We start from the raw sequence: 26,739 nt of genomic DNA, 5'->3' as shown, positions 1-26,739 counted from the left end.
GGCAATGGATTAATAAACAAACAAACAATGAACATTTCATAATTTGTCAGTATTATAGTAGTTGAAACAGAACTTTGTTTGTTCTTTATAAACTGAAGGATCAAATGAAATGCTTTTGCTTTTTAAAACATTCTAAATGTGTTTTCTGTAGTTTCCCAGTATGGGTTGCAGCTGGAAGGGCATCCGCTGCCTAAAACATATGCTGGAATAGTTGTCAGTTCATTCTGTTGTGGGGACTTCTAAAATAGAGACTAAGCCAAAGGAAAATTATTAAATGAATGAATAAATAAATAATTTTCTGTAATCTGTGATAAGCTGGAATCAAAGTTTTTCTAGGTGAAATAAATCAAGTGATTTTTTTCAGTGAAGTGTCAGTTTTCTTGCCCACCTCTCATGTTTGCCCTTCTCGTCCAGCTGTTCTGGATGGCGTGGAGCGGCTCACTGCTGAAGAGATGGATGAGCGGCGCCAGCAGAATATGGCCTATGAATACCTGTGCCACCTGGAGGAGGCTAAACGGTAAGAGTCCAGATCTCTGAACCCTCTGCAGGTTCATTCAGGATGGTTAACATGGAGTGTTTTGGTTAAAATGGCTGTTTATCTTTCAGTTGGGGGTTGTTTAATGTCTCTGTGAATGATGAATACTTGTCACAAGATTGTAGGTGTCTTCTTGTGTGACCCAGCAAGATCCACTATAGTGAATTTATAAATAAGCCAGACTCTCCATGAAGGTCTGAGGTCTTTTTTGGCACATTTTCAGGCTTTGTTTTTTTGGCTGTTCAATCCTGTGACGAGTATTTCTGTGGAACAAAGAAAAAAGATATTTTGAATAATGCGCTTGTATATTGAAAGTCACACAATGGTGGTCTAAGGCCGTACTCACACTAGGTACAGTTGCCTCGAACCGGGCCAAAGCACGCTTGTCCCCCCCTCCCGTCTCCCCCGACGGCCCGCACTCACACCACAAACTGGCCTCGGCACACTTACGTCATTGCTGCTGCGCTGTTCAGTGAGAAGCGCTCTCTCACTCAGCAGCACAGTGGAGATTTCTCTAGTTATATCATTTCAGTTGTTTGTTATGCAGTGACATGCAGTCAAATATTTTGCCAAAAAGTCCTTAGGGATGCGGTGACACGCAGTCAGATATTTCGCCGAACAGATCCGCCACTTTTGCCGCTCAAAAACAATCATAAAGCTCTCGTGCTGCAGGAATGAGGAGGTCTGCTGAAGCTGCGCAGCTGTCGTGCTGTGAGGAGTTCTCGTCTTTAATAAACTATGGCAGTTTGCGATCACTGAACAGTAATGATTAATAAATCTATATGAAACAGCCCCTTAAAAGTCACGTCTCGCTTTCAGTTTCGGGCTTTGGCGCGTTTTACACTCACATACAAGCGTACCGTGCCAAAGCCCATGTGAACTGCTCTCAGGCCCACCTCTTCCAACCGGGCCAGGGCCGGCCAAGTGAACCGTGCTTGAGCCCGATTCAGCGCACTCACACTTCTCAAACGATCCGGGAAACGGGCCTGGGCACGGTACGGATGGCATAGTGTGAGTAGGCCCTAAAACTAGTATCTTTTTTTTCCCCCACAATTAACACTGAGAAGAAAATTCACTTATGCTGGAACAAAAAATTATGACTTTTTTTTATTTTTATATAAGCTTCACTGAAAAACATATTTTTGCTGCCTAAGCGTTTTAACTTTTCTTGTCAAGTCAACTTGCATCTTAACTAACTAAACGTATTAAGTTAACCTGTGTATAACAAAAAAATGTTTAAACCTGATTAACTTAATAAAATAAGTTAAAGTTGCAAAAAAAAAAAAAACTGTTATATTTTACGGTGCGTATTTTTAAATAACATGTTACCGTGTGTTAAATTAGATGTGTAGGAACTGTTCAAGAAAACTCATTACTAGTCTATACCATTGGAATTTTGTTAAATTTTTGTTTTCATTTTCTTTTTTTTTTCTGTTGAACTCCACAAGGCTGTAATTATTTGATTAAAATAAAAAGAAGATATACAATATAAAAGAAAAGCCAATTTTTTAAAAAGTAGGGCAGTTTTTTAAATACACTTTTCTTAAAGAAAATGTGACTATCCTTGACCTATCTAATTCGTTGTAAGCGGTGCTTAAATTGTAAATGAATAATTTCCGGAACAAAACCAGGAAATAATAGTTACCGTGATGACGTCCTCCACACAATTTCAGTTTTCCCGGGAGCATGACGTCATTAAACAGCAAAAAAAGAGCATCACATTTCTGAACGGTCTTTAATTATTTTGTAATATAATGCCATATAATGGCCCGTTTTCACTGACTGGTACAATACAGTACAGTACAGTACGGGTCGGTATCGTCATCTTTATCAGGCTTGCGTTTTCACTACCAAGGATACCCTTCTTGTGGGCGTGTACAGTCAATGTCTTTCTTGCTCAAATAAATGTCTACAGTAAAGCTGTACCAGTTGTTCACATATCATATGAGAAACCCTTCTCACAAAACTAGGGATGCACAATATATCGGCGGCCATATCGTTATCAACCGATAAGTGCTATTTTTAAGATTATCGTTGACGATCCGATGTCTATATTAGTCTGATATATTTAAGCCGATAAATTACGTAATTGTACAGAACTGTCTGCCTCGCGTATGCGTTGGCAGAACTTGTTAAGACTTGTTCAGTGCACTATAATATAATCTCCTCACATTGTTTATTCCTTCAAAGTCCGTCCTTTCTTCATGTGGTATTGCTGTGCGTTAATAACTCAGTAAGTAACCATGTTCCTCATCAATGTAGATATGTTTGATTGAGTGCCATTGTGTATTTTGCTTTAAATCACCCCAGGAAAAAATATTACGTGTAAACATAACAGCAGCGATGCACATGTGCTAAACAATTTGTTGGGTTGTTTGTAATCTAATATGATTATTTGTTATTATCAACGCGTTGCTTGCCATGTGTTGTTAATATGACTAACTCAGTCTAATCCTTAAGAAGAGCCCACAGTTACCTCCTCTGTCATGTTTTCTGGCTGACGTGAGATCACTTTGCTGTCTCCCGCTATCCTGATCAATTCACGCAGTTTCATCTTCTCAAGATCGCTTTTGATCAAGCTTATTATCAGATATACTTGTGATTTAAAAAAAAAATAAAATCCAAGTATGCGTGACTGCATCTTTGCCATTTTGAAAATACAACTATTATATATATAGTAAGTAGGCCACTGTCCCATAATTTATTTTCACTGCTCACTATGCTACTTTTTTTTCCTTTATTTTTTGGAGATTATGGAGTCTATAACTCGTTAGTCTATGCAGTCATTGCATGCACCCTCAGACACATCAGTGGTGCAAGAGGAAGTGAGTCAGTCCCTGTTGATTTCAGTATCTCACTGTAACTGTGGCAACGTGAGGTCGTCATAGAGACTGGTTCCGGTGTCTGCGTGTTAGAGTGAATGAGTGCATGATGCTGAGAGAGAAACACATTCCCGTGTAGACACACAGCGGGCAGAGAAGGTCAAAAAGTTAACACAGTTGCCACTTATACTGGCTTTTTTACAACAGCTGAAAACGTGTGAGTCCAGATCAGTGTTGGGTGCAATTAAAGGTTCAGTAGGTGATTGTCTTCAGAAACATTTTTTGTTGTGCTAGTTAAAAGTCTCTTCATATTCAAATAGAAATGATTAAAGTAAATTATCTAGATGTGTTTATATGTATTTTTATATTCTGGGTAAGGCACAAAACCTAAAAATTGTCAGGCCGATAAATCCCATAATTCTGATAAGTAGACCAAACTGTCTGTCAACAAAAGATTTAAACAACTGCGCAGCCGGTCAGGCAGATCTGCTGATGCCCTTTCATGCAAACCGCAGTTACGTGAACACTGGTGACAGCGCGAAAAACAAATGCTCAATCAAAACTTTAAAATCCTGAATCAATATTGGAGTTAGTTTTGCACACTGGAGGAAGCACGACACCATGGCTGAGTTATTTCTTATAGACAGGTAATGTTCTGTTTTAAAACTATTTTAGTCATGCAAAGCTGATGTAGATTGTGTTGTTATAAATGGGTTATATTCACAAAAGTGTTGTTCAGCCACTGAAATCTTCCGGTGAAAATTACTATTGTTACTATTTTTAGGGTGCTTTCACACCTGCCTTATTTAGTTCGATTGAATCGCACTAGAGTTCGTTTTCCTTTTTGGTGCGGTTAGTTTGGGCAGGTGAGAATGCAGCAATGGTACTTGAGTGTGCACCAAAAGCGGACCAAATAAGCATACCGAGACCTGCTTGAAGAGGTGGTCTCGGTACGCTTTCAAACGAACCCTGGAGCGGTTCATTTGTGGTGAGAATATGATCCGTACTAAAACAGGTCCAACCGCAAGAAGTAGTGCGCGTTTTGGACTAATCGAGCTGCTGTAGGCCAATGCGCTGTGCATTATGGGATATGGAGGAAAAATATTTGTTGACAGAGCTTTACCTACAGAGAGGGGAAAACATTACCTGATGGATTGTTGGTAATATTTCCGCAAGATGACAATGTCGCAGATTAGCCAAATTAATTCACGTCTCCTCCTGAAGTGACGAGCGATGCATTAAAACACTGTATTCCAGCTGCCACGCTTCATTCTTGAAATGTATAGTTTGTCTAAAGCATTCATACAATCAGTCAGCGCAGTCGTCCCTTTAGAATAAAAACAACATTTTGTGTCTTCCGGTATTGTTTACTTGCGGGAGTTTATTGGCATTTTTTCACACGTGAATCCTAACCAATCAATAAGCAGTTTAGGAAATAGGTTCAACAACATCTAGCCAATGACAGATGTGGATTTTGTCAGATGACTGCATTTTGGTTAGTTTCAACTGGTTTGGACCAAAGCCAGCAGTGTGGTGTGAAACGACCTAAAGACGGCAGAAAATGCAACAATGTATCATTTATTGCCCTTGGTCCGGACCAAATGAAGCGAACTACAGATGTGAAAGCACCCTTAGTTTCATAAGGTCCTTTTACAGCATCGATAATGTCGATTTTTTTTTATTTAGTTTTACAACAAAACATCAGTAAATAGCGCTATTCTGCCTAGCCTGCTTTACTGAGCTGAAGTTGGTTATATATTCACATCACATTGGTTCATTTTTGATCAGTGACAGCCTGTCACACGCTCCCTATATTGTTTACTTTTCTGTTCTGAATATTCGGTCTGAAATAGCATGTAAATGTTGCTAGGTAGTAAGTCTAATTCCTGCTTGCCGCCGGCCAACCACTAAGCATACAGTAGTGGCTTTAGGACAAAGCGTGTGAGAGAGTGAGACTGATGAGTGAGACTGATGAGAGAGTGATGACAAGTTTTGCTTGCTACACAACTGAAAACATGCTAGATATAATAGATTTTTTCGCTAAGAATTGTAGTATTATAAAGTACTATAACGTTTTCTAACTGGCGAATGACTGAATGGTGAATGAATGCCGAATTTAAAGAGGAACTGCTTAGGACGACAGGGGAGGCATTGTATCTAGACAGATCACCTACTGCACCATTAATTACAAGCTAGTGACTGTAATTAAACAACTTTTCCACTGAAAAGAAAAAATAAGGGATTACTTTTAATTTTTAGGTCATTTAATTACAGTTACTTATCCATTCATTCAATTTTCTTAGGCTTGGTCCCTTTTCATGAGGGGTCACAACAGCGGAAAATACTACCAATTTTTATCCAGCATATGTTTTACACCGCAGATGCCCTTTCAGCTGCAACTTATTAGTGGGAAACATCCATACACTCATTCACACACATACAATATGGCCAATTTAGTTTAATTAATTTCACCTATAGCGCATGTCTTTAAACTGTGGGGGAAACTGAAGCAACCACTCCCATGCCAACACAGAGAGAACATGGAAACTCCACACAAAAATGCCAACTGGCCTAGCAGGGACTCGAACCAGTATCATTCTTGCTGTGAGACGACAGTGCTAACCACTGAGCACAGTTACTTACAGTGCCTTAATACTCTACATAAATTGAACAGTTCTGTATAAATTATTCTACTGCAACGTATCAGTGTGTGTTTTGGCTAGAGGAAGCCCGCCTCCTCTGTGCTAATGAACGAGACTTGAACCCAAATAAATAAAATAATTACACTTACAATAAAATGTCCCGAAAGATGGTTCTGGTCAATTAAGGCACTGGTTATCGTGCTGATATAGGTGCCGATCTTCATTTTTGTAAAGAGTATGTTTTAGCCACTAATTTAATGCTGAACGTGCCATCGTGATTGACAGTTGTGATTGACGGTTTCTCAAAGCAGACGTCGGAGCTTCAGAAGGAGATTGAAGTGTTATTGTTCGATTTCTGTGTATTTTTACATGATAAAATGAGTTGTTCAGTAGAAAACATGTATTACGCTTATTAAATTATAATAGCTTACGTCACTCAGTTTTTAAATCGTATATTACGTGTTTTTAAATGCAAGTGCTCATATGTACTTTAGCAAGCCTTTGGTATAGTGCAGATACCGGCGGTCAAGTGAGAAGTTTCGGGGGACGTGGTTGATTTGCTGTACAAGCGTTTGGTTGGAAGCTTGATTCCGTGGCTCCTCCTCTGGCTCCATCAGACAGTCCTTCTGCGCATGCCCAGGTCTTGTGTGACAGTTTGTGCCCGTCATGAGGCGTTTTGCCTTCAAAGTGTTCAATGGTAAATGGTGTCGCGTCATCCATATTTTCATACAGTCATTGGGGCGTACCCTGTGAGTCACGCAAAAGTCTGCTCTGTGTTCTGATTGGCATGTTCTCTACCAAAACTAATAGGTCCTGTTTGACTCAAATTGAAAGAAATAAGAGTTTAATTTCTATTGTCTATGCAAGATGTATGTGGATTTTTAGTATTTTGTGAAGTAATTAAAATGCTTATTGAGCAACTAAGTTACTTTTTAGACAAAGTAATTACAACTTAACTCCTAATTAGAGTTACTATTGTAACAATGTAATTAGTAATCAATTATTTTTTCCAACACTGATTATGATATACATGTTGCGATGGTTTGCAATAGATGATCAATTTAACATGAAAGTATCTTTGTGTGCCTGCAACTAGCACACGCATTAAAAGAACTTTCATGACATCAGGCAGAGTAGTTTCATGTCAACACATATGAAACCAAACGCAGTGAACATGCTGGTTTTCTGGACAAAAATCTGGAATGATTTGAGCATGGATGCTGAAATATTGTTTGACCAAACAGTCAAGCCATGTTAAAAAAAGCAATAAGATGGCAAAGAAGAAACTTGATTCTGTTTCAAGTGTTTTTTGCTTTCATGATTGTTCTTGAGGTTTTTTAGGTTGATAAAGCTATACCAGTGGTGCAAATTGGTGGTTATGTTCATATATTTTAGTTATTTTCTTCATAGTTTAAGGGCTCTATTTTGACGGTCCATGCGAAGAGCGAAAAACGCAGGGCGCAAACGCTTTCAGGGCGTGTCAGAACACACTTTTGCTAATTTAAGGACGGGAAAATCCGCTTTGCGCAGTGACGCATGGTCTAAAAGGGTTGAGTTTATTTTCTTAATGAGTTATAGGGGTGTTTTGAGAATAAACCAATCAGAGTCTCATCTCCCATTACCTTTAAGAGCCAGCTGCATCGTGCCATAAGCGCATTTGCTATTTACAGGACCTAAGTCTAAGTGGAAAAACTGAACATTTCACTAGCAAACAGTTAACAGTTTTTTTTTTTTTACAGAAAACTGTTAAACAGAGCATCTACTGCATGAGAATGAGAGATAATGGAACTACTTTCACATTCGCTCTTGGATAGGGAAACCTTTACGCTCAGACATTAATTATGTCTATAAATAATCACTATAAATAATTAATTTTGTTTGTTAAGCGCAAATATTCGTTTCAGAACTATTTCTAAATTCGGTTCTAATTTCCAGCAAACGAATAAATGAACAATAACAACAAAGTGTGCTTAAAAACCTGAGTTATATCCTAAAACGTATGCTATTCCCCATATGGTCTAAAACCTGACAGGTGGGCAAATCTAAGCTTGTTTTTAATAAAACAAATATAAATATGCATATAATAAATAATACTGCTAATAATAATAATAACATTATACAAAAGCAAATTGTTATGAATGAACTGAAAAAGCCTCCCGAGATGAAGAAGACATAAAAGCAGTGGTTTTTCTTATTTATGTAGGCTAGAAAATAATGTTTGTAATATTTTAATCCTTTATATTTATATCCTATATATATATATATATATATATATATATATATATATATATATATATATATATCCTTAATATTTACATTTTTTCATATGTAAAGATATTTACCTATTGCTCTCTTGTGCGTATTAAGCAGTGTGTAAGCGAGGCGCAACTCTGCGCTGGAGTTTAGACCGGGTTTGTTTTGGTCTAATGAAAAATCTATTTTAGTTTCTCAAAATAGCAACGCGCCAGCAGTGCGACTCAGAACGCCTTCCTTTTTAGACCAGAAAGCTTTTTGCTATTTGCATTTGCTATTTAAACAGGGTAGCGCAACGCCTCAAAACGACTCTTGTGCCAAGCTGAAACTAGCAAAAGACTATTGCGTTGCGCCTTGCGCCACATTGCGCCAGGTGTATGATAGGGCCCTACATGTCTGATTATGCAGCAGTAAAACATGGCTGTTAGCTTTTACTTTCTGTTTTTAGAAATAGTATGAATCCAATTTTGGTAATTTTTTAAAAATATTTAGCTTGCTATCGAGTATCACATTTTTCTTCAGTATTGCACAGTCCTGCTTTCTATCCTGTTCGGGTGTCCTCACTTGTCCTGCTGTGGAATTTGCCCTTCACAGTTCATCTGCACTTTAATAAATCAACAAAATTACCAACACTTGCTATTCTCGACGTCATCCATCAGACCGTTGCCCGAAGGATGGGAGAAAGTTGTATTCTCGAGCCCAGTTTTGCTGACAGGTTTTGCCTTTGGGCTTGATTCACAAACTCTGGAATGCGTTGAGTTCACAGTGAATGTGACGTGTATTAGACTGAGGTATGAAGGGAATTTCACAGGTTTATATTCACTGTCTAAAAGTAAATGCTCGTGAATTTGTGTTGGTTTTTTAGAATACCACACTGATATTTCCAAATGGGCTTTTATCGTCAATTTATTTCCATAAGTCTGGCGCCTTTAAAGGCCTGCTCTGTGTGATGATGTGCTCAAGTGAGTTGTGTTTGTATCTGAGGCATCCAATGCAAATATCACACCCAATTTATCCTCTCCGTTTCCATCGGTGACTTTCCATCAACTTTCAATTTTGGGATTTCATCTAGAAATTTGAGTAAATTGCGTTGTCTCTGTCATCCAGTGCATTATACCCATTATATCCTCTCTGTTTCCATCATCGACAGTCTGTCAAATTGACCATTTCTTATATTATTATTTTATGTAGAAATGTGAATTGTATACTATGCGTGTTTTGAATGGTATGATCAATATAGAAATATGGTGTGTATATATATTTATATATATATATATATATATATATATATATATATATATATATATATATATATATATATATATATATATATATATATATATATATATATATATATATATATATATATATAAAGTCAAGGTGATGATGTGTGAAGATCAGGGCAGAAGGTTACAGCTTTGCATTTAGATCTAGTCATGCATTTCTTTTTGCTAATCTAGCATGTTGTTTTTGTTTTGCTATTCTGTCTTGTGGAGTTTTGGCGAGGAATGTTGTCCTACATGTCTCTGCTATGCTATTTAAAGTTTGTTCAATCTAGTGTCTCCTCCTTCAAGTTCTTCCAAGGGTTTCCATTCCAATGTAACATGTACGGAAGAGCTGGCTGAGGATGTAAATGACCTTGAATGATAAAGACTAGAGTTTGATTGGAGTTTCTAGTAAAAATGAACTCTGCAGGGCAGTAACTTCTGTTTCTTTTAACACTAATGATATTTACAGCCACATATTATCATAAAGAAATATATTTTGCACAGCACCCAATCAATACCATAAGGCTGTTTTAGTTCACATATCTAAAAGTGCATAGAAAGTGTGTTGAAACCATTTTCAACATGTTTTGCGATTGCGCTCTCGTAGCGTCTGTCATTGCTAGATGACCATCAACCATTTTCTCAGAGGATGACAAACCATTGCTGCTGCTTTGATACTAAGCTGATTGGTTGGTTATAATGACGCGTCTCACTGTGCACTTGTGGCATTTTAAAATGTTGAGATGTTTTCAAGTAGGTGAACCTTGAAAACACAAGCACATCATGTCATATGCACATCGCTAAAATGTAATTTGTAAATAATTACATTTCTACTTGTGATGTAGATTGCTCCAGATTGGGTCTGGTGAAGCTCAGTTTCACAAGACATGTAATGTAAATTACATTGGAATGTAGCAGTTTGTCTACCATTATTACCGATATTTTATATTAGCAAACTCATTGTTACAGAAAGGCTTGAATGAACTCAACAAATACATCAAATAACCTTACTTGGTATTTTGACTAAAACTGAATCTGCTTCATTACGGTCTCTATCACTGACTGCTGTTTATCTGACATGGCACAGCAGAAGTAGACACACATGTTAAAACTAGGTGGGAAGATCCAGCTCATTTAATCTGAGGGATTTTAGCAGTCTACATGTGTTTGTTGAAACCTACGCTTCAGATTTTACAATAAACAAGATAAACTAACAAAAGATACAATAAAACATACTTAATGCCTCTTCAGAGTGGAGCTGAATAAATGTATAATCTGTAAATCTTGCATTTTGCATCCTTGTGCAGTCGTTGCCCAGTAATGCATAGTAAAGAATCTGCGGTTGCGTTTTCAAAATAAAAGTCCCATATTCTTAGTAAGTTACAAATAAGCTTTTAAACAACTTGTAGAGGGAAATTTTCATTGTTTTCTCACTAGAAAACATTGTTGCTCTTCAAACACAGTCTGAGGTCTGCATATTAATGATCTCAGAGCTACATGAGTCTAGGTTCTCTTGATGACTTTAGGTCCGGATGAACGACCTAAAGTAGTCATATATGCAATTGCAGAGGGCATAAACTATGAGTCTCGTCAGTTTTTTTTTTTTTCTTTTTTTTTTCTGATTGGCCCATTGTCCACCGGGGTTTTATACTCGTGGAATTTACATAATACCGAATAAACTATGATTTCTGAGGCTCCTAATATGTCCATTTCCATATACTGATCTCTTATTTTTCTACTATGCCTTGGTATACTCAGATTTTCATTATAGGGCACCTTTAAATAAAAGTTCATTTATTTATTTTTTAATTATTATGTTTTAAATTACAATAATTATATAACAACCCAAATTGTCATTTTTATAACAAAATTTGTTCTATCTTTAAGATCATGTTCTATCTATAACTTACTGTAGTCATGTGCAGTGGCATTGTTTCAATTTATAAAGCAGCAATGTTTCTGTGGTCAGAGTCCCTATTAGGATCTCGCTATCTTCCTCTCTCGCTTCCTGTCTTTCTCTACTGTTCCCTTAAATTAAATAGAAAAAGAAGCCCAAAAATAGAAGTTTAAGAAAAATCCGACACACCAACCCAACGCCTAATAATGTCTGCAAATTGATTCAACAATTTGTCAAAGATAAGAGGTACATCCACAGATATTAAATGTTTAAGCAAAATGGATTATTATGTTTTTACTTCATGGTTACTGCATGATAGTTCACAATGACGTTTTCTTCAAATTTGTTTCTGACAATTTTTACATTTTTAAAGATTTTAGCATGTCTTTTAAATTTAAATAAAAACATGTTAACATTTCTTTAGCATTGATGCTGTTTTTAGCATTGTTATCAGAGTTAGAATGTGTATTTAAATTAGTGCAACAGCCTGTTTTCCATTATTAGAGTATGGGATAAACCGCTTAAGCAGACATTGAAATGTAATCGGAACTGCATGAGAGGATGATATACAAGCTGTATTTTTTGATTTTCGGATATGCATATTATATGTTTTGACTTGACTATGGGAACCAAACTAATTATTTTAGTTTGCTTGCATTGCTGGGTTATTGATTTGCATGCTCTCCAGCACAACAGGTTATTTCAGTAAGTAAATGATTGCGAGTTATCAGTGTAGTAGTTTGCACGTAAACAGTCAGCATTGCTTGGTTGAATGTGCAGAGCATATTCTCCATATGTTAAACATCTATGCCATTAGGTCAACAGGGAGCTTGCAGTCATCTTTGAAGCGTTATCGAAACCTCTCATTTCGTCTGTGGTTAATTGTAGGTTTCTCTTCTGTAAAAGTGGAGAAAAGATTGCTGCTGAGGATGCTGGGAAGGAGAAGCGTGAAGGAGGATTGTGAGAAGATCAGCAGTGCTGTGTCTGTTTCAGCGCAGTTGTCTATGAGTCACAGTAGATGGTTCACCACTGGTATTACTGGTATTTACACTGGGATATGTGAAATAATTTGGCCTAGGCCTTCAGAACTGGTTGTAGAACTGGTGAAAAAGTACTATAGAATACACAAGACGTGTTACTCGTGTTTGTAATGAGGAAAAGTTTAACTGTTAACATGGCAAATGAAGCCCAACCTATAAGTACAGGAGCCAACCAGCAATCGCTATAGACTGACAATTCTCTTATAGAGGGGCTTGGATTAGTCGTGAGTTTCTGCATATTTTGTGTGGTTAGAACGTTTAGAAATGTAACTAAGGACACGGTTGTTGTTTAATTTTATTGGTGATTCCTAATATCAAATTCAATGGTAAGCTTGCAAGCAATTTTGGAGAATTTGATGTTTCCTCATTCAAACAGAATGCCTGAGCAAACTGCCCAGTAGCGTTAATTTAATTCTTTCAAGTTGTCCCAACACAAATGCATTGTGTGGAACACAGAATTTGATTGTGCCAGATTTCTGTTAGAGTCAAATCAGTTTCAAAGTAGTTAAAGATATAAAAAAAAGTAGTTGAATCTTTTTTATTTTGTATTAAATATAGTAGTAGTTTAGATCACTTTTATGGCAATTGCAGCATCCTATGTACAAGCTTAATGTGTCTCTAAAGGCAGGTGTACGGTGCGAATTCATGCACAAATCACAAGTTTGATTTGCTGCGGTGGGTGAAGTCACTGTGGGCCTTTGTCGGTTTTTTTATAATTTACTTGTTCCTTAGAAGATTAAGACAAATCGGTAATGCATGACTTTTGAAGGTGCGAGACTGCTTGGCAGTGCAGATACTCAAGACAGCTCTGGGAGGTAATAATTCCAAACCACAATCCATTTAAGAATAACCAAAACATGTCAGATGTACTCTCAAGGTTTCATTATTTATTTATTTATTTTTTTAGTTTGCTTCATTTTTTTAATTAACTCAATGGTTTTATTTTAGGTTTAAATATATATATATATATATATATATATATATATATTTTAAATTAAGCTAACTATTATCATTTATTTTTGATCAACAAGAGACATTTGAGTTAGGGTTAAATCAGTTATGTTATATGGACTGACTAAATTTGTTTAGAAGTTGCATGTTATATTTTTGACTTTTGAACGTAAACTAATTCTTTTACAACAAATCATTCAATTTAAGCTTAATTAATCAAAACAAAATTATTTCACTCAATTACATTTTTACTAGTCATGTTGAATTGACTCTAATTTGTCAACAGGTTCCACAATTACTTGCGTAAACTCAGCTAACATTTGTTAGTTCCTTTATTCACCAACACCACATATTCCATTAACATTACTGACACAAGTACTTTCTTTAACAGTTGTGCACTGTCTGAAATGCAACACAGAAATGTCATCAGTTGAGAATATATGATCCAACAACACAACAATTGTTACATTGCTAGAAAATAATGTGAATGATTTACACATTCTAACATGGCATTATTTTGTTTAAAACTGAGTGGTCAAATTAAACAGTCATAAAAGAAAAAAAAATGCAGTACAACCAGGGCTTGACAGTAACTTTTTGGATCACCAGCCACTGTGGCTTGTAGATTTCCAACATTACTAGCCACCCGCCATTTTCACTAGCCACACTTTTCTTGTTGGGAATATATATTTTATATGTATAAATTTGACCATGACATGCTAAAATGACTTTATTTAGATGTTGTTTTATGTCTACATGCCTTCTCATTCATTTAACTTCTTGTGTGTATTGTGTATTTGCTAGCTCAGTGTGCATGAGCAAATGGGTTGTGTCACAATGCAATCAGTTTTTATTTCACGACTTTTTAGGGCTCAAAATTAAGGATTTACCAAATTTATCTCTGACCACACCAAATAAGTATTTCTTAGCCACAAATTTTTAATGTGTCAAAACAAGGAATATACGTTATAGGTGCACTTTTTAATTCAACAAAACTTTTCTTTAAAAAAAAATTACATTTAAAAAAAATAATTATTGTCATAAATCTAAAATATGCACAGTAATCTGTCCTGGCTAAAAAATCCCAGATCGCCAGTTAACTACACATAAATGAGGAGTAATCTCCCATTAAAGCAATGTTATTGTAAAAAAATAAAATTAAACCATTTTAACAAAAATTACTGTAAGCAAAAGAAAGCAGGTGAAAAATACCGTGTTTGATAATGAAAGGATGTTCACATGCACAGTTAATATAGGCCTGTTAATAATCTGTTCAAAGAATAATTAAAATTAAAGCAGTGACCGCTGCTGCTTACAAAAGAATGTGTATTTTTTTATCTTGAGCTCTTGAAAGCAGCAGGACTGTCTGTGGGTGAACGATCATCGCTCTTTGTCCAGTCTGTTTCAAAGGAAACAGATTGCACCAGTTGCGCTTCTTCTAGGCATGATTGCTTTGCGTAAATTATTATTAACATTATTATTAATTATTATTAACTTATTAACAGTCGCGCGCATCACATCACATCACCTATGCGCCCAAGTGGTCATCCTCTCATACGGTATTTACCTTCTTTTTTGCTGTTTTGCTCGCGCAAATATAGTTATTTTAGTCAGTCGCTCAAACTCTAGCATAGTGTGGATGGATGACGTAACCGTATCAAAACTTAGCGTTTTCAAACTAAAACGTATTAGTGTAAATGGGGCCTAAGACACTAGATCTCTAAAGAATGAAGAACATGTCTCATCACAAATAAAATAGATTTATACTGAAAAACAAATAACCTCCTACCTTTTCCAGTCGTTGAAAGTAAGATTTCCCTCTGCCAAACCCAACCGATGAAAAAAGTTTGCGCATACGTAATCTGACACAATTTGATCTGTTTTTTGTAGATTCATAGCAGTTGGCGTCGCATTATAGTGCCACTATGTGGATGTAAGAAATGTTCACTTAACATAAATGGTTTGTGATTAGACAACACATTTGGAATTTGGATAGTTGAGACATTTACGTAGACCTTAATAGAAAAAAACATTTCAAGTCAACAAAGACAATTATTTTAAGTAAACCATATTTCTTTTGATTGAATACAATGTTCATCTTATTTACATTTTTTAAATGCACTATTACAAAATGTTTGCACGTATTACATCAAAATGTGCATAAAATAGGTGGAGAAGGAAACATCTCTCCTCTTTCTCGTATAAGATTAATAATGATACAAACTGCAGATGTTTGCTGTAAATACTAGAGATGCTCCGATCATCCGGCTGGAGATGTGACTATCAGCTGATACTCATTTTATGACTTTATTGGTACTCGCCAATCTGGCCGATCTCATGAACCGATTGCAGGTGTTTATTTAAGAGTTTACATGCGGAAGAACCAGACATAGTTGGAGAGCAATATATTTAAATGGTCTTGCATGCGTTTAGCCCTTTTTACATGAATAAGAACTGAAAGTTCTGTTTTTGACAATATTGCAAACTCAAAACTAAAGCTTAAATTAAAAACTTATTAAAATTGTTTTTTTAAGCTTGAATTTTTAATGATATTGCCTATTATAGGTGTGCATTTTAACATATTTTCATGCATCAAATATGAACTCCAAACGTTTTCTTCATGGAGACATGGTGAGTTCTTCTTCCATCATTTGCAATGCATCTAAATTGCTTTGTTAGTTGTTTTTCTTACCTTTTTTATCTTTGCTCTCTATTATTTTCTGTAAAGTTGCTTCTTACCATGATAAGTCCACACTAAATGGTTATAATTGAAATGTTTAAGGCATTATATGCAACAACTTAGGTAAGGCGATATCTCCACTTAAATATCATACTTGGACTGAAAATGTGCTTTATGCATTATAAAGCTTAAAGCATCAGAATCGTACTTGGTATCGACAAGAAATCAGTAATCTGGCTGCAAAAATCCTGATCAGAGCATCCCTAGTAAATACAGTTTACAGTTTTCAGAGGGCGGGGATGCCTGGTGACCAAGTTTGAGTGTGAATTATAAAGCCTAGTTCACAGTACACTATACCTCTTTTATTTTTCTTCTAAAATATATTTATTTGAACAAAAACATAGGACAAATGATCAGATTTTACAAATGATCAAAAAGGTGAAAATAAGTCAAAAAATAAATTGCATAAATTAAAATAATAATAATAATACATTTCAAAATAAAGAAACTGTTTTGACATGTTTAAAAATGATTGGGAGCTTATGAGCCAATCAGCTCGTAAGTTCCTCTCACACGCCACCATAAGCCAACCATAAAATTGCATAAATGATCTTGTAAGACAGCGAAATTCCCACTGTGTGCACCAGTCTTAACGTTACATAGAAAACCTTTAATTTATGCCTCTGTCAGACTGATAATTACTTTATTGCTGGAGGTCACAAGGTCAGTAGTAAGCATTCCTGGGTCATGTCAGAGCTTGTGGAAACTACAGTACTCCAAAATGAAATGTATTGCTAGAAATAAAATATTTTTTCTTATTTGACAAGGATATAGATTTTCTAGTTCCACATAAATGTAGATGTAGAGCCAGGGGTCGTGTTTGAATATGAATTATAGCTTTTTATATCTCACTAGATCATGATCATGACGATTATACATGCATCAATCAAACTTGCAAGGCCAATGATTTCTGACATGGTTTTACACTTATTTTTCTGTTACCACATTATGTGGGTAAAAGTAATTTCTGTAACATTATGTTGGCTGCTTCATGCTACAACTTGTTAGCATGAAGCTTAGCATTTGTTGTCTTCATTGCATTGCTGGATATGTCTCCATCACTGTGGTGTTAAAGGAAGTCGACTGCTTTCATTAAGCACATTCAAATGCACACCAAAAATCTGTTTATTGAGGCTTGATTCTGATTGGCTGGTGAATAATTAATATTTCATTTTCAGATAAACGCACAGCTTAAGTTGTTCCATACAGATTTTGCCCTTGTTTTAGTTTCATATCGCTACACTGAATGATTTCATTTATTTCAAAGCCACAACAGGCAAACAAAAACAAAATAGAAGGCTTTGAATGAGATGCAGAAGAAACACAAGCAGTTTGAGTACAAAAACATAACAAATGTCTTGAAATACAACATCTAAATGGTATGATATAAGTGCTTTAATCATACTATAAGTGGTGGAATATACAGAAGTCAACATTTTGAAGTGGATAAAATTTTTTTTTTTTCAAAATTGTGCTCTGGTCCCCAAACCCCCCCCCCCTCCCCCCCCCCAGTGTAAAGCTGCACACAGTCTCCTGTGATGGTTGGGTTTAGGGGTGGGGTGAGGGCAATACAATATACGGTTTAGACAGTATAAAATGTCCCCACGTGTGTGTGTGTGTGTGTGTGAACGTGAACGAATGAGTGTGTGTGTGTGTGTGTGTGAACGAATGTGTGTGTGTGTGTGTGTGTGTGTGTGTGTGTGTGTGTGTGTGTGTGTGTGTGAACGAATGAGTGTGTGTGTTTGTGTGTGGATGTTTCTCAGAGATGGGTTGTGGCTGGAAGGGCATCCGCTGCGTAAACACATGCTGGATAAGTTGGCAGTTCATTCCGCTGTGGCGACCCTGGATTAATAAAGAGACTAAGTCGAAAAGAAAATGACAGAATGAATAAAAAAGGCATGATGACAAGAGTAAAGAGGTTTGCTTATGTCATGCAAACAGCTTACCATGATTGATTTCTTACTCTGACTGGCAATAAACACTGTTGGTTTATAAATTAACTTAATGTGAAACACTCTCTCTGTGATTTCCGCTCTGTGTGAAACTGCTCTTTGTGATTTCTGTCATCTCACAAAATACGATGAATGCATGTTTTCCATTATTATTCCCCCCTCCCCACAAATGGTAAATTGAGACTGACTGAGAAAGGTCAGTTTTTACATGAGTTTGCTAGTATCTCCAAAGGTTTTATTAAATTGACTTCTAAAACAGTGACCCTTTTCATTTATTATGAAAAACACTTTCATGCAATTTCCTGTTGAGCTACAGGCGGTCTTAAATATAGTCTCTGAGTGAGGTAAAAAAAAAAAAAAAAGTGTGTGTTTGTGGCTGCCTGTAGGTAATGAATTTGTAGTAGTACAGGATTTAGGGAAATGCAAAGCATAAACTGCCCATTTTTACATCCTTCATTCTTTGCCCCTTTATTCATCAGAGGTCGCCACAATGGAATGAACCGCCAACTATTCCGGCATATGTTTTAAACAGCGGATGCCTTTCCGTCTGCAACCCAGTACTGGGAAACATCCACACACATACACTACAACCAATTTAGTTTATTCAATTCACCTATAGCATATAGCGAATTATTATTTTGCACTCTTTTATGCACATTGTTTTGACATAACTGTCTAATAATTAAAATGCTAACGCTGCAGGAATGATAATGGATCAGAGTTGTTGAATTTAAAATTGGTATCACTAGAGAAGACATGAGCAAGCTGCTTTATATTTTTGACTTCTATTAAAGAATAAATCTGCTATTGGACTTGGGGAAAAAGAACAACAACAAATTATCAGCTGATAAATCATGGACTGTTGATACACACCATGTGATGTTGTACACTGCAGATGCCAAACTTTCAAAGAGTTTGTCAAGTCAATCTTTATTGTCATTCTGCTACATGTGTGGACATACAGAGGAACAAAATGTCGTTTCTCGCAGGACAACAGTGCTATATAAATGAATCATAAATACAAAAACAATACTGGACATAAGAGCTGTTAAAGAAAAAAACCCATGTATAACTAACATTCACTATAAGATGCTTAACTGTACACATAAGACAGGCAATACAAGTACTTTTACATGAGACTAAACAATGTTGTGCAGGATATTCTGCAAGAGAGGTATTAAAGGTGAAGAAAGGGGGTAAATTAACTGGAGTTGAGTGCTCTAACAGCCTGTGAGAGGAAGCTGTTGAGAAGTCTAGCTGAGCAGGGCTTGTCTTCCTTATGCTAAAAAGGAAGACAAACTGTTGTGGAGGAAAAGGACTCCAGTTACAAATTGTGAATTCTTTTCAGAAAAGAAATATTTAGATGTTTCCTTGTTTTCTGCTGCGCTACATTGGAATTTGTTCGCTTTTTTTTTTTTTTTTGTAGGGGTGTAACGATACACTCAGCTCACGATACGATGTGTATCACGATATAATGTTCAGGATTCGATATGTATCACAATATTTGGAATAAAAATTGAAAATTTGACTGAAATGCAAATTTTACCAAGTAAACTATTTTTTATGTATTTCTTTTGTTTCAACTTGTTAAACTGAACCTTCTTTTAGAAAATATATTAAACAGGCCTGTCTCTGGAAAATAAAACACTTTAAAAACTTCTTTAAAAATATTATTGAAATGACAGAGACAAAATTAAGGAACAATTTAAGTAAAGGTGCAAAAAAAATAAGCTTTCTATTCAATTGAATTTAACAGTAAGAGCTTAAGGCTTTGCTTGGTCACTTGCGTTTTTTGTGTGTGCAAAAAAAATCCACATTTCCAGGTAATCAGCAGTTCTATAAGATAATCCTGAACTTATGTGTATCTGTCTGACAGTATGTGACTCTTTCAACACCATTAGGAGGTATCCATGTCGCTGTGCAAAGTATGTAAATCACTGTGAAGACTTTAAAACTTAGGATGTTTGACCCAGTATGTGTGTCAAAAAGCGGACGAGTCTAAAGCAATGACTGTACAACCGAAATGTTGCCAGACATCTGATTTTGAGAGGATAGGCCATCCTCTATTTCAGCTCCACTCATCTTGGTCTGCTAACATTACTGCTGCTGCAATCTGAACTCACGTGCGACAGCAGGTGGAACGTAGCTCGCGTGCAAACAGCTCAACTAATAAGAGAAAACGGACGTCATATCGTAATCAAATCGTCATAACGCCACGATGCATATCGAGACATTTTTGCATCGCAATAAATCGTACAACGATTAATCGTTACACCCCTATTTTTTTGTAATCAGGCTTAGAAAAATGAATATCGAGATTTGTATTTATCAGTTACCAGCTGCCAAATATAAAAGGTTAGCTCTTGGTTATCTGTATCATCCAACATTTCCATATTGTTGCATCCCTACACTACAAATTATTTTTGCTGCTTTTTTTTAAACTACGTATTTAAAATGTGCTGAAATTCAATTCATTTTTATTTCTATAGTGCTTTTACAATGTAGATTATGTTAAAGCAGCTTCACATAGAAGATCATAGTAAATTGAAACAGTGTAGTTCAGTTTTCAGAGTTTAAGTTCAGTTCAGTTTAGCTCAGTTCAGTGCGGTTTAATAATCACTATTGTCCAAACACTGAAGAGCAAATCTATCGATGCCCAATTCTACAGATCCCGAATCATGCAAGCCAGTGGCGACAGCAGCGAGGAAAAAACTTCACCAATTGGCGAAAGTGAAGAATTAAAAACCTCGAGAAAAACCAGGCTCAGTTGGGAAATGAAACAGTTCTAAAGATTTTGGTGGGGAACATAATTGTTTTATGTTCAATCTACTCAAATTAGTTACATTAACTTAGTGGATTTTTGTTGGGACAGCGTCAATGAATTGTGTTGAATCCTGCATTGTGTGTGTGTGTGTGTGTAATTAATTTATTTTTCCAAATTTAAGTTCAAAATCAATTACATTTTTGTCAGTGAACTGGTGCATTTTTATTTTTTTTATCATTTTTTTGTATAATTTTTATTATTTAGTAAAGTCACCCAAGCTCATTCTGGAAACTTAGCCCCGCGGACGTTTCTGGAGACCGCGATTTACGTGGCCGGAGGTACGTAAGGAAGCGTTGAGTTTTTTTCGAGGCGCCCGAGACGCGAAAAAGCGCGCACAGTGGCCTCTTGCGGATCCGCGAAAACAAAAACCGCTTGAATACGTACCTCCCGGGACGTAAATCGCGGTCTGCAAAAACGTCCGCGGGGCTACGTTTCCACAATGAGCCCGGGTTGAGTAAAGTATATGTAAAGCAAATACACCTTCCATTGCTGAAATTATGCATCCACTGTTTTTAAATTAAATTGTGATGTAATTTTGAATTTCTGCAGGATATTAGCTTTGTCTGTGATATGTTTGTAATATTTAGCCTTCAGCATTGATCATCAAAAACTAAATGATCCCTTTTGTTATAAATGTCTATAAGCTGCTTCTAATGTTCTGTAAATCACCTGGCAGCAGCGGTGAGAATGAATGGCAGCAATGAATGCCTTTGGTGTCAGGGAGGGGAACTGATGACACTTCACACTCTGACTTCTGCTGCATGAGAGACTGATATAATTATGGAGAAACATGAGATCATTGCTCATTATATGATTTGCCTTGTGCGGCTCTCATTCACTCACACAGCCTCTCCCTTGTTTGGACAGGAAAAAGCCCACACCTCTGTGTTTGGCCGCCCCACCCTTCATTACCCACACCAATTTTCTCGTCCAAGCCCTTCACAGGTGCTCTTCCCAGGAAAACAGCAACGTCCACTTCAATCTGCTAGTGCAGTGGTTCTCAAACTGTGGTACGTGTACCACTAGTGGTACGCAGGCTTCCTTCTAGTGGTACGCGGAGGAATGAAATATGTCATGTACATGCTACATATATTTCAAAATTTATCAAAAACTGGGTATATTATATCCCATATATGACATAGCCTATATTTCTGAGGTAATCAGCCATGTTTTTTAACTGTGCAGAGTTGTAGCTGCTTTACTGGGCCTACTACGCTACTGTATTTCAATACTGCTCATTTTGGTGGAACTTGGAGAGACAATTTTTTTCTGAGGTGGTACTTGATGAAAAAAGTTTGAGAACCACTGTGCTAGTGCCTTGTGAAATCACGATAATTTTTTTCTGCTTTTGTTTACTTTTTTTAACTAAAACCTTTTTTTTTCTGATCTCCATCGTAATAGTTTAAGTACAGGGATGCACTGAATTGAAGATGCACTGATACATTGTAGCGATGCACTGAAATAAAGATTTTGGGCCGAAACTGAAAAATCTGAATGCACTTGGCTGAAAACTGAAACAGAAAATGCTTTCAACTTTTTAATGGTAAATGAAGGTGCACTTGGTGAATTGGGAATTGGGATTTTTCTCATAAACAAGCAGCTCTAATTCTGCTTTATATGGCTAATTTATTTTTTTATCACTAGATTCTTAGATTCTGTCCCATGTTTTCTGCATTTTCAATATCATTGGGCCCTACTCTGACGTTAAAATTGATTGGCTCATTATTTTGGCTCTTAATTCTGAAACTCTGATTTGACTTTAGTTTATTTATTTGATTCATGTTTGCTTTGGACTTCTAATGGCTAGTTGTTGCTTTATCTTCTAAGAGGATGTGTGGGAGTGAGATTATTTGTCCTCTATGAAGGACCTTTTTTTGCACTTGAAACACAGAAATACTGTCTCTTGACCTGTGGGTCACAGCTGTGATAGCAGTGAATCAAGCAAACAGTGAGTCCATTGTCACACTCCAGATTGAGGAAGGGGAGACTGCACTTTTAAAACCACAGACCCATTTTGATGTCTCGGCTTGTTTGTAGTGTTTGGGGAAATTGGAGATGTTGGCTTCAATGTCCATTTCCTTTTCGCCAAATGCTTATAGTGGCCCCAAAACATGGGAAATAAGAACAACTGAATGTCATTGCCCAATTCTCAAGCAAAACATTTAACAAAAATATTTGTTTAGTGGAAATAAAAACATTCTGTTTGAAATGAATGAAAATGTTTCTAAAATAGCATGCTTTGATTATTTGATTGTTATTATTATCTCTCATTGTCTTTTGCTGTTTAATTATTGTTAATGGCACATACAGCAGAAGGTATATTAGGCCAATGTTACTAATGCACGTGTGCAATATATTAATACACATGATAAACATATGACTTCTTTCCTGACTGTTTATGTGAACATTAATCAAGATTTTGTAAATATTCACTAAATAGTCAACTAAATTTAGCATCACATTCTGTCTGAGAAATTTATTTGTATTTATTTTATTTGATCAAATGTAAGTCCCCAAATAACTCGAGGCCTGTGTAATATTTCCCAAATGTGGACAATATGCACAATGTGTCGACAGTTAAAACCTGAAACTAGAAATGGATCCAGCTGAGGACTTGGCAGACATGAAGCAGTTCATCTGGGTGTTTTGGGCTGAGTAAGCTTCAGACAGTGACTTCCTGTTGAGAGGTGATTGAGTGTGTGTGTGTGGCACCTGATCGCGGAGGTCATCCATCCCACACTGAATTCCTCCTCTGCAGCTGAGCATGTAATGGAGCACTTGGCTACTTCACACTGTGAAACGCTCTTGTTCTTGTACTGGGACTTTTCCTGTCATTTTCAGCCTTTTTAATGGTCATCTAAGATGCAGTTCTGCTGTCAGAATGAAAGCGTGCTTGGAAGATAGGTAGGTGTGTCATGTCTTTTGCAGTGCAGTCTGATATTTTAATGTGGTCTGATTAGCTCCACCACTTATTTGCCTGTCCTCTGCTCATCTGAAGTAGTGCAGATACAAGAACGAACATATACAGCTGCCTGTTTCATAGCGCACTCTGCTTTTTTCAGCCAAATAATTCGATAAGAATCTCAAATAGCAGATCTGAGGTTAGCCAGGCTGACACAACCGTTTTTATCTTTGTGTCGAATTAAATGACACCTTGTGAAATTCAATACTTGGAGAAATTCTTTGTTGTTGTGACAACACTGGTAATAGCAGTGTCATTGGGGTGGAGAAAATTACTTTCACTTTCGAATTAGTGACAACTGGGCATCAGTAAATCTTGTGTGCTTTTGACAGGTTTAGTGTAATCTGATGGGAATGACAAACCAGTCCTGTAACGAGGCACTGTTTGACAAGCTTTTGTAGTATGCACGTGCATGAAGATCTCCTCGGGTGCACATGCTCTGAAAAAAAGCAGCACACAATATAAACAACTGGCAAGACTTCTCAAAGTGGGGGTCAGGACCCCCTGGGGGATTGCAAGACAATGAGGGGGGGGGGTCGCTTCATGATTTTCAAAATGTCCTATATTTTATTAAACTATTAGAATGATCAAATTTGATAAATTATTATATTATTATATCAATTATATATTGTGAGCCCTGGGGTTCTTATGCTAGATTAACATCACAGCTATAGCCTTAGTTGCAGCAGATTGATTTTACAGTACAATATTGAACTTTGACACCTTCATGGCACTCGCATACATTAAAAATTAAAGCCACGACTGAACAAGGAGGATGATCTCCGAGTGGCTCCAAGTCTTCAAAATTAAACCAAGATATCATGTCATATCAACATTGTGCTCACCATTCTCATTAAGTGAGGTTAATATTAAGTTAAACAACTAAATAATGATTATAAATAAATATGGTTGCAAGACTGTTGCTGCACTTTGTGTTGCCAATATGCTTATGTTTATATAGTTTCTTTTGGTGTGTGTGCACCATTGTGTGCAATATTTGTATGCTTATAACCACTTCCGAACATAGTCGGGGTCACGAGACACTCGAGTAGATATTTTAGTGGCTGCGGGCTGAAAAGTTTGAGAACCCCTGCTTTAAAGGACATGTTACTGACATAATTGTGTCATTATGAAGAGGTGTGATGTGCTGTGAGTACCTCTGACAATGAAACCACCCCCTAGGGGGTCATGTGGCAATGACAAGGGGCCGCTAAACTATAGGAATTACCATATTTTATGCATAACCCACAGAAGATAAAAAATAGTGGTTAATAGTTACATAAACAACATCATGCAAATGAAAAGCCATGAGCCATCAGCCATCCCATTTTTCGTGGGATTGGTGTTTATGTTAGATTATCAATACAGCAATAGCGTCAGCTGTGGCAGATTGATTTTATAGCAGCAGGTTAAACTTTGGCACTTTTGTGGCAATCAAATACATTAAAAATAAATACAGGCCACTACTGAATATTGAGGATGATCTTTAAGTGGCGGTCTCCAAAATTAAACCAAGAATAGACTTATGCTGAAAACATTTTGTCTATCAGTCTCTTTAGGTGAGGTTGAAATTAAATTAAACAAATTAATAAATGACTTTAAAAAATGAAATGGTTGTTAGACTGTTGCCCTTTTTTTGTGTTGTCAATATACTTGTGTTTATAAAGGCCTAATGTTGTGTTCACAATACTTGTGAATTTATATCCACAGAGGAATGTGGTGGTCATGAGTTACTGGCATTGTTATTTTGGGGGTCGTGGGCTGAAAATTTTGAGAACTCCTGATGTAAAGTATATTGAGACAGTGGTGGCAGAATAGCATGAAACTATGTTTGCAGATTGTAGAGACATTATTCAGCCATGAGCAAAATTGTCGTATTGCACACTCGTAGGTTCAAGTGGTATGTGTAAGGAATTGGAAGCAAGCAGATTACGGCTGTTTGTGAAGCATACAGTGTCATCTGTAATGAAAACTGAGCTTAGAAACGATTCAAAAGAGAATCGCAATGCTTTTAAAAAAATCTCTGAATAATTACTTGATTTGCACTGAAACGGTTTATTTCATTTTATTTTAGAATAATTAATTAATTTTACTCTTCTAAGTCTACGTCTACACTAATCCAGATAAATTTGAAAATGGGTTTTTTTTGTCTAAAAACTCTTCATGACCACTCTAAAATTTTCAATTCTTACCATCATCCACTCTGAAAACGACTGAATGACTGAAAATGTTTTTGTTCAGTTTGATTTTTACCTGCGCGATGTCACCTGACAGTTATTTTCTGTACTTCGAAGAAAGGCAGTATGGATCATGTACAATCTCACAGTCTTTAATGAAGCTGTAAAAACAGACCACATTTAAAACATCTGCTTTCAAATTAGAGCTTAGATCAAGCCCAAAAAATGAAACCGACCCTGCCCGGGCTCATGCTTGGGCAGAGAATCTAAACTCTGTTTACATTGTCATCCACTAGCTAAATTCTACAGTGTCGCATGAAAGCCTCCATTTTCACTGTCCACACTGCAGCACAAAAACTGCATTTTCAAAAGTATCCATTTTAGACTGTATTTTCAAAACATTTGTTTTCGTTTCTTAAAAATGCTGTTTCAAGTTGTTTCATTCCAAATATGCGAATTTATGCGCAAAACTGGGATATCGCATAAAAGACATGCAAAGAAAGCAGCGTTTCCATCTGATGAGTCAAAGAAAACAAAATCGTCACTTCCTGATTAACTGGTGCCAAATATCAACAGTAAAAACTGAATTTGGTTGCGGTAGGAGAAGCTGCCTGAATCTTTTCTTTATTAAATAAATGACTTTCACCTCAGAAGACGATGTCAACACACAATGTAC

General features: G+C 36.4%; 1 protein-coding gene across 2 annotated transcripts in view; it reads left to right on the top strand.

The window, feature by feature from the left end:
* The window catches only part of iqgap1 (IQ motif containing GTPase activating protein 1), a 114,145-nt gene that overhangs the window by 10,321 nt on the left and 77,085 nt on the right, over positions 1 to 26,739 (top strand). For both annotated transcript variants that reach the window (XR_015494474.1, NM_001308966.1), the window contains 1 exon segment: positions 415 to 517. Coding sequence is in view for 1 of the 2 variants with exons in the window: in NM_001308966.1 (NP_001295895.1) it covers positions 415 to 517 (103 nt within the window). In the remaining variant the exon portion in view is untranslated.

This window comes from Danio rerio, chromosome 7 (assembly GCF_052040795.2).
Source record: "Danio rerio strain M-AB ecotype USA chromosome 7, GRCz13ab, whole genome shotgun sequence".
NCBI lineage: Eukaryota > Metazoa > Chordata > Actinopteri > Cypriniformes > Danionidae > Danio > Danio rerio.
This window is presented reverse-complemented; position numbering and strand designations above follow the sequence as displayed.